The sequence below is a fragment of the Syngnathoides biaculeatus genome, chromosome 10 (assembly GCF_019802595.1).
Source record: "Syngnathoides biaculeatus isolate LvHL_M chromosome 10, ASM1980259v1, whole genome shotgun sequence".
Classification (NCBI taxonomy): Eukaryota; Metazoa; Chordata; class Actinopteri; order Syngnathiformes; family Syngnathidae; genus Syngnathoides; species Syngnathoides biaculeatus.
The window spans coordinates 26,620,684-26,635,931 of record NC_084649.1 but is presented as its reverse complement, the minus strand read 5'-3'; the positions used below and the strand labels follow the sequence as shown (position 1 = coordinate 26,635,931).

The 15,248-nt window shown below is 46.4% G+C and overlaps 1 protein-coding gene across 5 annotated transcripts in view; it reads left to right on the top strand.

Moving 5' to 3' along the window:
* ephb2b (eph receptor B2b) overlaps positions 1–15,248 on the top strand; it is a 147,951-nt gene that overhangs the window by 102,815 nt on the left and 29,888 nt on the right. For all 5 annotated transcript variants that reach the window (XM_061832106.1, XM_061832104.1, XM_061832102.1 and 2 more), the window contains exons 4-5: positions 8,154–8,309; positions 11,739–12,074. In XM_061832106.1, the coding sequence (XP_061688090.1) occupies positions 8,154–8,309; positions 11,739–12,074 (492 nt within the window). The remainder of the gene's footprint in view (positions 1–8,153; positions 8,310–11,738; positions 12,075–15,248) is intronic.

Sequence of the window (15,248 nt, the reverse complement as noted above, 5' to 3'; positions counted from 1 at the left end):
GGTGTCCGGGACAGAGAGAGTGACTGAAGATGCACCAAAAGCAGACTGCAGACTATGCTGACTGGATCAGACCTGAAAAACGAAATGAAATGAAGCCCATTTGTGCGTTTGTGTGCGTGCAGGGTGAAGCTAATGCCAGTTGTTTCATCGCTCTCGCACGAGCTCGATCGAATTAGACGGCTGGACTGCGGCCCTAATTGAATTGCGAAGGTTCCGAGCCGCAAAACGTTGCCGGCTCGTCTTCCGGAGGGGCCGAGGGGCTGGCGGCCATGGGAAGAAACGCAACTCGGGGGTCGCGCTAATACAACAACGCTAAAATAACATAAAAATTTATGGGGGGGGGGGGGGAAATCCCACCTTGGGTTCAGCTGTTTACGTCAAGTACTAAACGTCAGCTGGGAAAGGCTGCAGCTCGGTTGAGATTCTCATGAGGACGAGCGCTATAAAAAATGGAGGTCTGAGGTGAGGATTTGGCTTTGGCTCTTCCTCCTCTTAATCCATAAACAAGCAGGTTGGGTTGAGCGTCTTCAAAACGGTTCTTGGAATATTTGTGTGCGTGCGTGAGTCTTCGCTGATTCCGCCACCATTTTTATAGAAGACAGCAAAAGGCCGTCGCGGCCCCGACGTTCCAACGCCGCGGTTGCGGCGGCGGCGTTCCGGGAAATGCCCGTCGCACGCACGACGGATGTGACGGCGGCCATTTTCACCGCTTTCAGCGCTTTCTGTTGCTGCGGCGTTCGCAGAAGCTCGCACCTTCCGATCCGCGCCCCCCCCCCCCCCCAGCTTCTCTTTCACACGCTGAACGACGCACAAACAAAGCAAAACACACACACATGCCCATTTTTTCCGTCCTTGTTTCGTCCGTGTGTTCTTTCTCTTCTTGGCCGTCTTCCTGAAATTGGTTGAAGGGAGGTCGAAGGCTGTTCATGCAGGATTTTTTTTTCTTGAAGAAGTGGAAACATGATGTGGTGTGTTGTGTTGGTCATTTTGAGTAAAACACATAAGCGTATTTTCTGGACTACAAGTCGCAACAGCCATAAAATCCATAAAAACGAAAATTAAAAGCATATAGAAGTCGCACTGGAGCAGGGGTGGCCAGACTTTTTTTACCCCAAGATCTACTTTTCAAGCAGGCATCCTCTCGCACGCTACCGATGCGGGGGGGGGGGGTGATAATGATGATGATGACGTTCCCCAAACCGTTTTAAGAAGAATACAGAATGAGCTTTTTGTGCACTGTATTGTCTGTGCTTTCTTCCCGGATCAGGCTGTGCCAAGGTGGAATTTTAACATTACACACCATCTCATCCTGCACTTTCTACTTCGGCTTGAGACCAGACCTTTCCCACTCGGAAAAAAGAAAATCTCATCCAGTTTAACCACTTTTTCTTCGATTATTCACATTCTCCGACAGTCATTGCATCTTAAAACAAACAGCATTACTTTTTTAACTTTGTCCATTAATATCGAAAGTAAACATAAGCACGTCTAGCTCGTCTTTGCTCTACGTGGCCCGGACTGTGTTGCTAACTAAAGCAGCGGTGGACGGGTTGTGTAAGTCCTGTAACATTTGTAATTATACGTGTACATCTTTAAGAGTGGACGGGGGGGAAGTTAAACTAGGAGCAGCGGTCGTTGTTAGAGAAAGTTCTGTGTGTTGCCTAAAAGAAACCAGTGGATTCTTCTTTTCATATTTGAAGGTACGTATGTGAATTGTACCATTGGATGTAACAACCAGTCATCCCCCACTCATTGAATCGCATTGCAAAATGCCACAAACTGAATAGCTATGTTATACTTTCATTTTGCATTGGATTATTGTTATCATTTTTTACGCGCAACGCAGAATATCTGCAAAGAGACTGCATCAGCGGCGCACAATTGCGCACGTGCAATCAATGCATTGAGCACCCTTGCACTGGAGTATAAGTCCAATTTTTTTTGATCAAATTCAACACCAAGAACAGACATGTCATTTAAAATTTAAATGCTGAACAATTTCAAATAAAAATAGAGGCAACAACAAGCTGAACGGTATACTTCCATGAAATGACACAACTGAGAACGTGCCAGGTATGTTACCATAACGTTAAGAGTTATTACGATAACGATAGCATAAATAACATACCAAGAAGTTTACCAAAACCAATCCGTCTCACTCCAAATGTCCGGTGTGACGGTCTGAGCGCTCCCCCGTGCTGAAAAGTCTCCTTGTGATGAATGCGCACGCGTTACTAGCAGGGGAACTCTGGGTAAGTAGTTGACTCATACTGGGAAATCCCCCGGTCTCACCGTTCCCCTTCTTCTACATAGAGGGAGCTAACGTACGTTATATCCTAACCTTAAAACAAAAGTTGATTGAAAAAAAAAAAATATGTACGTTCGCTGTGCTCATCTTTCCGAGACACTCGGCGACAAGTTGTCGAATGGCACATGTTGAAGTATGGATGGGGACGTTTCAGACTGGCCAGAAGTTTACAAAATATACACACACGCGCGTTAATCACAAGGAGACTTCTCAGAAGCGGGAGCGCTCGGACCGTCAGACCGGTAACTAAAATCCAATGAAATCTTCATCGTCGGTGTCACTTCTAAACAAGTCCGCCAACTCAAGAGGTATACGACGCGTCGCTTCCTCTTCTACGTCGCTTACGTCAGACTCATCGTCAGTGGCGGTTACAACTCGCCTCTTCCATCTTTTCTGAATCCCGACAGGATGGTTTTGGTTGTCAAGGAAGCTGATCCGCCCGGAAGCTGCGCTCGCCATCCGTCATCGGATACACGGGCCTAGCGCGCCCTCTTGCGGTTGTCAGTGGGAAAATACCAGATAAGCGACTCGAAAAAACGGCTGTCGTGATGTGTTAATAATTTCATATACAAGTCGCACCCTCGGCCAAACTATGAAAAAAAAATAGTCCGGAAAATATGGTACTTTTTTTTCAGTCACTCACATTTGAATTTGGTTAAAAGAGGAATATAATAAATGCACTCTGCGTTCCATTCGAAAAAAACGAATACTAAATATCTTTTGTCTTTTTGTGGTTGTATTTTGGTTGGACGCACGCGCACACATTTGAAGGAGCAGGGCGCTCCAGCTGCAGGGTCTCATCTCCACCGTCTCGTAAAAATCTCCTCCGTGTGAGGTTGAGATACTTCGAAAGGGAAAAAGGGCGCAAATTAGCTGCTGTAAAACGAGATTTGGACCACGACGCGCAGTCTCGTTTCCATGCTGTCAATCTCGTAAAATCGAAGCCCCCCACCTTGCAACTCGTCATTGAAAGTGGTAAAACGCTACCTGGGCTCAGGTAGTGGGAGATGTGTTGAGATGCAAATGAGGCCATATTTTAAGAATCAAACGAGGTTATTTTTATTACTGGGAAAAAAGGAAAAAAAACTTTGTTGCGGAAACAGTTTGAGCACCTTCTGAAATGTTGATACATCTTTTGAAAGCTGATTTGCTTGGTGTGCTTTTCTTTCCTTTTTTTTTTTTTTTTTTTTTATTGTTGTTACTGTGAGGTCTGACAGCGCGTCCGCTCCAAGAAATCAAACCACGTTTGTGACAATGTCTCCATATTTTGTTATGATTTTTTTTCCATTAGAGGGGAAGTCGCAACAGAAAGGGGCAGCTGTCACGGGCGAATATTTATAGCCGTAATTTATTCCGCTCACTTTCTACAAGTTGGACGCGACATCCGAGGCGGGCGCGTTGACTTCAAATGCGGCGTTCTGGGGAGAATTGAAACTGTGATCTGTTTTTTTTTTTTTTTTTTTTTTTTTTTTTTTTTTGTAATCACAGCCCCGCTCGCGACTAACATCTAAAAACTCTTCAAATCTGTCATCTGCACGCCGAAGGGGAAATTCCCCTCTTGGGCCCCCCCAAGTAAATGACAGAGAGCCGCATTGAGACGTAAAACTGACATCCTCTTGAGGTGGATTTGATGCGCAAGGTATTCATCGTTCGGAAGATCACAAAGGAACAACACGGGCGAGCCCATTTCAGCTCCGTGGCTAACAAAAACAGCAGCACATAAACGGGGACAGCAACCGTCGACTGCTCCCGTTTTGGAAACAAGGATCAAAGACGGTTTCATGTTATGCGGAGACTTCCAATTCGTCCAAATTAATGATTTGGGTCTCAAATCAAAAGGCTGATGTACGTTTTCAAGTAAAATCTGGATTTCAAGACAGGGTCAAGGTTTAAAGCCAGGGTTTCACATTAGGGTTTCAAAGTCGGGTTGTCAGCCAGAGTTCTGGTTTTGAAGTGTGGTTGGAAGCCACGGTTAGGAATTCAAAGTCGGGTTCCAAGAATGGGGTTGGGTTTCCATCCAGGGATAAAGTCTCAATGTTGGGTTTTATTGTGCAGTTTCAGGTTTCAAGTCCGGTTTTGGGTTTCAAGCCAGGGTTACAGTTTCAAATTGGATTTTCAAGAAGAACTTGGTGTTAAAGTCGGGCTTCAAGATAGGCTTCACGTTTAAAGTTGGGGGTTTAGATGAATGTACAGGTTTCAATCTGAGCTGAAGACCCAACTCGAGGTTTCATAGCAGAGTCTGGATCCAAGCACCAATAACAAATGAATGAAGTTGAATGCAAATGGGAACAATTGCCATTCGTGCATCGAAATTGGGATCGGAAACAAGGCAGAATTTTGAAGAAAAGGATTCTAAACCCGCACCACGATGGGGCAACTGGTTAGAGCGTTGCCCTTCCAGTTCTGAGGACTGGGATTCAAACCGCGGTCCCCCCCCCCCCATCCCAAAAACATGCAACATTCACTGGAGCCTCTAAATTGCCCCGAGGTGTGATTGTAAGTGCGCCTGTTGTCTATCTCAGTGTGCCTTGCGATTGGCCGGCAACCAGTTCAGGGTGTAGCCCGCCTCCTGCCTGATGACAGCTCCGGCACTCCTGCGACCCTTGTGAGGATAAGCAGTTCAGAAATGGATGGATAGATGAATATAAACCGCATCCAGGCAGTATTTGCTGGGAAATGAGTGAAGAAGAGGCTTAGCGAGGCCACAAAGAAGAATCGTCGATGTTTTATGACAGGTGGGGAACTATTCATCATTGGGCGGCACGCCAGCAGCTCATGAATATTTGAATTAAAAAAAAAAAAAAATCCCTTCTGCAGCGAAGGCCTCGCGGAGTTTTATACTTGCTAATTCCTCGCATTCTTTCCATTGTTGCGATTGTCACAGTTGCGGCGCATCGATCATCAAGTGCGCCCGAAGTCAGGCGCTGAATTTGCAAACACACGTTGGCGAGCTCGCCCCGCTCGCCTCTTTTGTTCCCAGCGGCGGACCCTCGACGCCAAACCGCCCCCCCCCCCCCCCCGCCCCCAACAACGCGTCTCTATGCCGCTTCCTTTCCGAGCGGGCTCGACGGCAATTCCCCCGCTCGGCGGCCTTTGCGAAACGGTCGACTGGCGCTCGGAGCGTTGAAGAGAGAGCGCGGCCGCCCGCGCATCAATCACGGCAGAAAGCAAACACGTCAACGGCGGCTGAGTCGCCGTGACGGGTAGAGAGACGACTTTGTGCGGATCCAAAATATTTGCGATAAGTGAGGCACTCTGCGTTGAAAGGCTTGGGAAAAAAATGGCCACTCCGTGTCGAGTAGCACGTCGTGGTTGCTCGAGTCCACTTTTTAACTTGATGTCAAAACAGCGCCATGCTAGCTAATTATTATTATTTTTTTTTAGGCTACCTAGATTCTTCGTCATCAAGGTCAAGGTGATCCACAAAGGTCGAATCGAAAGCCTCTTCTTGTTTTTTGAATTTGATTTCGGGTCTTTTTTTTTTCGTGTTTTACAAAAGATTTGCAAATATGACTTGGGCAGCTATGCTATTAAGCTAACGATCGTCAAGTATATTTAATTCATAGAGATCGTTGTGATGCTAAGGTTTCTAATTACGATCTCAAACCACAATTAAGGTTTCAAAGTGATTTAGTTTAAAGCCAGGGTTAGGGTTCAAAGTTCGGGTTTCAAGACAGATTTCTATTTTCAAGTTTGGGTTTGAGATTAGTTTCTCACCGGAATCAGGTTTTACATGCCAGTCGAAGGGTTTCAAAGTAGTTTCAATGCACGTTTAGGTCTTTAAATTAGGAATTCAAGATAGTCCCGGGGTTCAAGAAACAAAGTCCGGGCAACATAGAGCAAAGACCAGCTAGACATGCTGCTTATGTTTACTTTCAATATTAATGGTCAAAGTTACAAAAGAAATGCTGTTGTTTTATGATCCAATGACTGTCGGAGAATGTGGATAATGTGTTTCAAACCAGGCTTTGGGTGTCAAATTAAGGTTTTAAAGATAGCGTTGGGTTTTTAATCGAGCCTTTCAAGTCTGAGTCGGGTTTTAAGGTAGAATTTCAAATTTCAAAGTAGAGTGTCAAACCGGGATTTACAGTTTAGGCTTCGGTGTCGCATTCGCTGGCGTTTGTGCTCTCAGTGCAGTGAAAGTCACTAGATCCACTCCAAGACATTCTGTAGTAGTCCGCAGTTGCTCCGGTGGAGGTTTTGCTGTCAGCGTCTTCTCCTGGGAAGCTCTTAAAAAGGCTCCGGACAGAAAGCAAACCACTGCAGATGCCGAGGAGTGCGAATTATTCACAGGAGCGTGTCGCGCCGAGAGCGGCCTCACCAGCGAGCCGCCGTCGCTGCTTTCTTTGGAGCACTCAGTCACTTGCAATCACTTCAAAAGTGGCCACAACCAGCAAGTCTCGGATCATTAATGATCATATTTTTTTGTGCTCGAGTGGCTTTCGTGATATCGATGCCTCGGTGTTTGTTTAAAGCCTGGATTAGAATTTCAAAGAAGGGTTTCACTCCGTTGAGGCAGCCTTTCAAAAGAAATTGACGGTGTCAAGTTAGCTTTTTGAATTTAGGAGTCGAGCCAGGGTCGCGGTTTATAAGGACGGTTTCCAACTCGGGTGAGCGTTGGATTTTTTTTTTTTTTTTAAATTAGGGCTCGGGTAGTAGGGTTTCAAGATAGGGTTAGGGTTTACACTTCGGGTTTCAAGTATGACGTCAACTAAACATTATTATCATTATTTCATTTGTCAATTATTCTTTCAATTAATCAATGAACTGTATAAAAACATCCTTTCCCTTCCTTTAACCGAAAACAGAACATTATTTCCAGTTGCCGGTGGAGAAATTGCACAAATATAAATTGATTCAGATTCAGTTGCTGCTTTGGTCCGGAACGTCCGTCAAAAAAATTCGTAAAAATGTTGATCATTAGCTTCCAAAATAAAAGCGAATTGTTGCAAATGTATTACAGTGGTGCCTCGGTTCACGAACACAATTTGTTCCAGAAAGCTGGTTGAAAACCAAAACGTTCGAAAACCAAATCACGTTTTCCAATACAATGAATGGAAAATGAAATAATGCGTTCCAAGGATAAAAAAAATTGTTTTTTGAGCAATTATTTTTTTTGTTTTTTAGCTTTTCCTGATAATAAACTGCGTAGTAGAAATACAGCAGAGGCGTGTGTGAGTCAACTGGTTGCACTGCTTTTCCATTTTTTTCAGGGGTCCGTTCGAAAGCACAATAACAAATCGTCGTGGGTCAGCTGGTCGGGGTGTTCGAATACCGATTTTCGTTCGAAAACCAAAGCAAAAAAAAAAAATCTCAAAAGACGTTCAAAAACCGAAGTACCACTGTATTTAGATTCAACACAAAAACGATCGGTTTGATTTTATGGAGTTTTGGACAATTATAGCTAAACAAGGTTTCAAAATTTATTCTGAAAATATTTGTCTGTTAATTTGATATTCGATTCATTGATGTACCTCTAATTTGAAGCCGTTTGTTATCGTTTAGCGATAGGGTTTCATGCTTTGAATTATGTTTTAATTTTGGGGTTTCGAAACAGGGTTTGAAGCTACGTTTAGGATTTCAAGTTGGCTCGGGTGTTTGACGTTACGGTCTCGATAAAAAGTTAAGCTTTGAAACTGACCTCACCGATCATGTCCGTCATATCAGAACCCAAGAAAACTTCTCAAGGACCGACGGTCAGAAATTGAACAGGAAGTTGCCCAATGACTGATTGGCGTCACCATTCTCTCGACCGCCCGCTCGGAGAAAGGGTCCTCGGAGCCGGGCCGGGCTCCGTCGTGAACGTCGCTGACGATTCTTCCTTTCCTCCCGTTGTGTCTTCCAGCGTGCCCGTCGGGATCCTTCAAGCCGACCCAGGGCGACGAGTCGTGCAAGCAGTGTCCCATCAACAGTCGCACCACCAGCGAAGGCGCCATCAACTGCGTCTGCCGCAACGGCTACTACCGCACCGACTCCGATCCCCTGCAGATGCCCTGCACCAGTACGTATTACTGTACTTTACTCTACTTTGTACACTCTACGATCGACTTCACTTGGCCACGCCTCCTAAAAGTGCACGAAGCTGTACTTTGACGTAAGACTTGAATTTCTTCAGCGATCAAGTTCGCTACTCAGTTAACTGTGTTGCAGCAAATCAATTTAACCCCATTTATCATCCATCCATCCACCTCTTTAACCGCTTATCCTCACGAGGGTGTCGGCCGGCTGTCGTCGGGCAGGAGGCCAATCGCAGGGCACATAGAGACAGACACTGTGTCGGGTGGGCGCCTTTAAATCTTGCATGCCATCAGATTTCTTTCATTATTTTGCATCATCTTTGATATCTTTTTATCAAGTTCGCATAAATAATATGGGTTAAAATGCCCACAAAGCCATTTTTTTTCAAGCTAATTTAATTGGTCTTTTTACACCATGTAGTTTCATCATTATGATGTATAATAGAAATGATAATAGTTTAATAATATAAACTGTTTATTCCTCAGCTTCTCAGAGTTTGGCGGTTGACGGAATGTAGTAGCTTTGCGACGGGATGCAGCTGTGTTGTCACTCAGCAATCCCGCCCCCGCCCCCCCCCCTCAGGGAGCAACCACAAAGTGGGCACATACTTGAATATTAATTGGCATGACGACGTCCCACTGACGGCGATTTCAAATTGAGTTTCCAAGCGGTTTTGTTGCTGAAAGACTTTTGCACTTACTTGACAAGACCGCACGATAAGTCACAACTTGAAATTTGTCCCCGACTCATTTCGGCCTACAATAGCAAAAAGTGGAGCAGGAAGTGATGCTAAAATATTCCCAGCATTTTCTCGGCATTGTATGCGTGCCACTATTGCTTTTCCATTCAAATACGATTTTAAAACAAAAGTTTTTTCTGCAATCTCTCCGTATGGCGGATTTCCAACGATTACTGGGGGGAGAGGGGGGGGGGGGTCTCAAACGGATGCGCTGCAATGAACTGAATGCTGACTTGAAGTGTTCAACATGTCGCACACAAGCGCTCTCAAAGACGTGCCTGTCACGTGTTCAAGTTGATAGTGTGCCACTTCCAAATACAAACACGAGGCCCCCATCAGAGGTTACCGGGCCGGGCCGGGCCGGGCCAAGCCGAGCCGGCACATTGTGAGCGGAGCCCGCCTCGGCTCTTGTCATGCCAATGAAGCCGTCTGGAATTTGAATGTGAATTTGAAGCCGAGATGAAGGGACGCAGGGATGATGATGGAGGTTGGGGGCGCTTGGGGGGGAGGATTCGGGCGCACCTAAAACAAAAGCGGGCGAGGACAAGAACGAAAGAAGAAGGGAAAAAAAAAACGGACCCTTTGAACAATTTGGTGGCGTTGTGTTTCCTTCGCTCGCTTGTGTGTGTGCTGAAAGGAAGAGATGACGCACCCTCCCACCCCTCAACCCCCACCCCCCCCCCCCCCGGCAACAAAAGGGATTTGCATAAGCCCCCGTCACTGGGAATCGAGCAGCTGTTGTGAACCGGGTAGAGCGGCCGCAGCGTCACGTCGCTGGCATTAAGGGCGACACGACCCCCCCCCCCCCCCCCGCCCCCACCTCGATTCAGGCAGGGCCTCCCGAAGCCACCCACCTAATCCTAATGCGGAAGTTTAAAAAGTTTTTATTTTTCCCTAAACCGAAACGTGAACACGACTACATGTTCACTCCTTCTTTTGACAGAATGGCCTTGTTGCTCTTTTCCACCTCTGCAGATGGCGACATGATGCAAAAAAGACGTAAAAAAACGAGATCTTCATTGATTGAGCTATCGATGGTGTTGCCGTTAATTCTCCTTCTTAATAAAGAGACGCCGAGGAGGTGCTGCGTTTCCATGTAGGAGACGCAACCAAGATCCGGGGGGTGCAAAGTTCCCTCTAAGCTGCGCACTTGTCGCACACTCTCGGCGCAGGGAACTACAGCCTGGCGTTTTTTTGTATTTTTGCATCTCACAATGAGCTGCTGCTCGGCCACACCGGGCCACATTCTCTACTTCCTGGTTTACCTGACACCGCCCCATCCGCTCCGAAAGGGGTACACTCGTAATTACAAACACCCCACCGCCACCAGTGCTTTAGTTAGAAACACAATCTGGGCAACGTAGAGCAAAGACGAGTTAGACACGGTGCTCATGTTTACTCTCTGTAATAATGGTAAAAGTATAAAAAAAAAAAAACAAAAAGAAGTGCTGTTGCTTTAATGAATGTGTATGGGTATCTGAATAATCGGAGAAAAAGTGGTGAAACTGGATGAGATTTTCTCTTTTTTTGAGTACAAAAAAAGTCCGGTCTGAAGCCAAAGTACAAAGTACGGGATGAGATGGCGTATAATGTTAAAATTCCACATTGGCACAACCTGATCGAGGATATAAGCGCAGATGCTACAGTGCCCAAAAAGCTAATTCTGTATTTTAAAAATATGAGGCAACATAACATTAATCCTCAAACAGTTTGGGAGCGTCATTCACCTTTCAACATGCATTGCGAAAGATATTCTGCAAGCAATAATTCAGTTTTACACCAAGAAAAACAGACGGGGATATCATTGTGGGTTAAAAAAAAATTTCATGAAAAAAAATTGGTAGCGACCTTTGAAAATTTATAGTTCCTAGTTGGCTTGCTTTGGTGAACAATGTATTTTTTGGGTTTGTTGACATTTTCATTGTAAGTTAGCGAAAACACAAAATAGTTTTTAAAAATGTTCTGATTGGAATGTAAATGCTGTCATCCGAATTTTTAAATGAGACGTATGGATGACGCTGATCTGACCACGGTGCATACGTTTGATGTTGCCCAGAGTGGTCAAAGGGGGCGCTCACAGGGCTTTGTGTGTTTGCTCAGACGCGTAAAAAAATCAGAGGGAACGTCGGGTGTTTGGGGGGGGGCGTTCTTTCCAGAGCCGGAAGTCATTAATTGCCGTCACTTAAATAACAGTTATGTGGGCGGAATGAAATTGTTTACTTCATTAACCATAATTAGGTGCTCATGCCTGAAATAAGAGCAACATTTGTTTGCCTCGTCAGCCGCGATGTGGGCGGGGCCTGCTAAGAAGCAGTTTTTTTGTTTTTGTTTTTTTTATCCACTTCACGATGCCGCTTCGTGGGAAAAGTGCTCTCGAAAACGCTTCAATGTGGGCGCCGGCTCGGAAAATGGGATCCGCTCAATGGGAATCCCGTGGGAGCTTTGGCGGCCCGGCCCTCGCTGAGCTTTAGTATTGATCCAATCGGTGTGTCGTCGTTACTGGGGAAACCCGAGTGATTGATATTATGCGGGTTATTTGTTAAAAGCTTTCCTTCTTTTCAATGTGAAATGCATCAAAATATCAAAATCGAATCGAAAATATGTCATCATCCGAATCTAAAATTTCACTGTTGCCACGGAGGTGTAACGCGTTTTTTTTTTGGTGTCCTCCAGCGGTCCCTTCGTCCCCCCAAAACGTCATCTCCATTGTCAACGAGACCTCGGTCATGCTGGAGTGGACGAGCCCTCGGGATTCGGGCGGCCGCGAGGACGTCGTCTTCAACATCATCTGCAAGAGCTGCGGCGGCGGCCGCGGCGGCTGCACGCGCTGCGGCGACAACGTCCAGTTCCTGCCGCGCCAGCTCGGCCTGACGGAGCCGCGGGTGTACATCAGCGACCTGCTGGCCCACACGCAGTACACCTTCGAGGTGCAGGCGGTCAACGGCGTGTCGGACCAGAGTCCCTACTCGCCACACTACTCCTCCGTCAACATCACCACCAACCAGGCTGGTAAGCGGCCTCGTATCAAGTAGCCGAAAGAGACATTTGGAAGGCGGGCGAGTTCACGAAAAGTGAAAGTTTCCAGTCGTATGAATAGCAAAGTAAAAAAAACAAAAAACGTGAAGGCCGCTGGATGAGTGAACGCCATTAGGCCTCCTCTTGAATGCACTCACCGATCCGCGAGCGCAAAACGCAGAGCGCGCAGACCGCGAGAGCGCCGTCGACGACGGGACAGACGGAACCGGGCCGGCCCTCCCACTTCAACCTCGCGGCCGTCGTTTGCAAATCGGCGCCCACGCTCGGCGGTGATTGCGGGCTCGCTCGGCCACTCGCCGTTATTTTAAACAATGTGCCTCGGTGATTGTGGGCAAGTAGTCCGGTAAAGGCAAAGAAGTTTTTTCATCTGGAGGAGATTTGCCTTTTAGGCTGCGTTCACTCTGTACGTATTCCATTTTTTTTTTTTTTTGCCCTTAAGTAGCTAAATTAAAACGTGTCATGGTCGCATAAATTAGAGAACACATGCAAGGACTGGGATGTCTCACTATAGAATCAGATTGTGGATAAAAAAAATGGATGCATATCTAATATTTGCCAATGGTAATATAGAGTGAACGGGTCTATTTGCAAATTTGAGGGTTTTTTTTTTTTTTGGTGTGTGTGTGTAGTCTACCCTGTGTGCTTCCTGCTCTGTCTAACAAGTACAGTAATTGGTGTCAAGGAAGTACGTTGAAGTGAGACGTCGTGACTTAAAGATGAGCTTTGTATGTTGGGGGAGGAGCTAAGTTTAGCTTGGGTTGTTCTCGAAAGTTAGGGAGTGTATCTCCCGCATGTGCGCATGTACCGTAATTTCCGTGCTACAAGCCGCGACTTAATTCACACGCTAATTTGTGCATTTTTTTCGAATTACCGGAAGGGGGCACTCGAGTGGAAAAGGTAAGAGTGAGACTGGAATATATGTGCCGAGGAAGTGAGTTTTACCGGCCATGTTAGTGCTGCACTAGTGCTAGCGTGTCGCTGCTGTGTTACTGGCGTGTCTCAGTGATTTTTACTGGTAATTTTTTTTTTTCTTTAACTGGCCCTGTCAGCGCTGCGCTAGCGTTAGCATTAGCACCACGCTAGCTGTGTACCGTCTTTCTTTGTAAATATCTCGTGTTTCAATGTGGGCACTTGTGGCTTTTACACACCTGCGGCGTATGTAAGTACCAAATAGTATTTCCTTTACAAATGTACTCTGTGAGGCTTGTAACCAGGTGCAGTCTGTAGGCCAGGAATTACGGTACATGCTCAAACGGACTTTGAGTAAAACAAAAAAAGAATATCATATTTACTGTGTTTTAAATTCAGATTGAATAGTATGTTCAGATGTTTTTGATATAATGTAATTTTTTTAAAACGGGCAGTACTAAACATTTTTAGATGGGGTATCAATTTTTTTTTTTGCTAGTGGCTACAGTGCTCGGTGTGACCCTCATTTAAAATCACCGGCGGAAGCGCGGGGGGATCAACCAAGGCCAAAAAAATGTATTTTGTCCATTTGAGGTCAGCCTCAACACAATTTGAGCACGTTTCCCGTTTGAATAACGTGAACAGAGGCAAGTTCCTGGACGAACCTTTCGTACTACTCGTCACACTCGCGGTTTTGGTAATATAGTTAGCAAAAAAAAAAACATTAGCGGTACTCGTGATTCAGTCCTGAAGCCGTAGCAAAGGAAGCTAAACTGTGCATCTTGTATTTGTTCTTGTCGATATTGTTATGAGTGTGGGCACTGTGGATTTATTTAGTTTTTATAAAAGTCGGTGACTTTGGCTTGCGTTTTAAAGGGAAAAGCTTCTCTGTGAGATTTCTTTATCTGCTAAGGACATTCGCACGATTGACCTTCTGTGTTTGTCACTGCTGCCACGTTTCAATCAATTTTCCCATAAAGGTGATCGTATCGGAGATGTTGTGAATAACTTTAAAACTCATCAACAAATGAAGTGCGATATATTGCGAGGGATTAGTCCGTGACCTCTGACCGGGCGGAAACCACTTTTGGTCGTCGTCAGTCTTTTGGCCAAAGTCAGCCGGATTCGTCTTTAGCTCCTCGCAAGCGAGCGTGAACAGAGTAAGCGGTGTGGCAAAAAATGGATGGGGAGTAAATCCAGCTTCTATTTTCAAGGGTTCTATCAAGAGACATCTCCAAATCTCTCCCGAGCTCCTCCGCAAACATTTGAGCTTGAACTGTTTCGGCTCTGGCGCGTGAAGTTTTCTCATCCTCGAAGGACTTGAGCATCGATTTGCTCTTTAATCGTCTCAATCAAGTGCGTCATTAAGCACGGCAAGCCGCCTTCCCGAGCCCGACTGTGCTTTTTCTCTTCTCGTTTAGCCTCCCGACGGCGTTACGTTCAACCTCCGCCGTGTTGTTTGACCGAAGCACCTCGAGCGCTCAGTTAGTTACGGCGGGCATATTGCATTTGTCCAACCACGCAGTCCCTCCCATTACCGTGCGCCAGAATCCTTTTAAATGTTCCCCTGAATTGAGCCATCGGAGCAAAACATCCGCGTTTACAGGAATCTGTTTGCCTTGCAGCTCCGCAAAGTGGCCATTACCATGCCGGGAGTCCAAGATGGCCGCCTCTTAGTCTAACGCCGGCCTCTTTTTATTGTCTGTTTGGATTTAAGTCACTGGCGCGGTGGCTTAATGAGGACCCGTGAGTGCAGTTAAGCTTTGGAACCAGGCCCCCGGCCCGCTCTCTCTCTCTCGTGTTCTCGAGCCGGACCGCAATAAGTCTGCCGCCGCCCCGGCCCTCGGCTTCTTGCGGAAATTGGGGGGGCTGTGCACCCTCTCCGTCGAGGTGCCCGTCACTTCGGATTATGCGGCGGGAGCCGGCGTCGCGGGGAGCTGTTAAAAAAAAAAATAATAAAAAAATGACTCCCACACCGCACCTCCGCCCGGTGACACTCCAGAACCAGGCTGACTCACGGGACTCTGGCGCTAGGCTACAGGGATGGGGGGGGGGGGGGGGGTTGTCACCCTGACCAGGAGCTTATAATTGCATCTGGTTTGGGAGGCTCGGAGGTTACGTAAACATCGTGTCAGCCTTAATTACAGCAGGCAGTTCTGGGCCCAGCGAGTGCGAGCACGAGCACAGGCTGTACAGTGTGGGATTGCCATTTGGCGTTAGATTGCGCTTTCGTCTTCA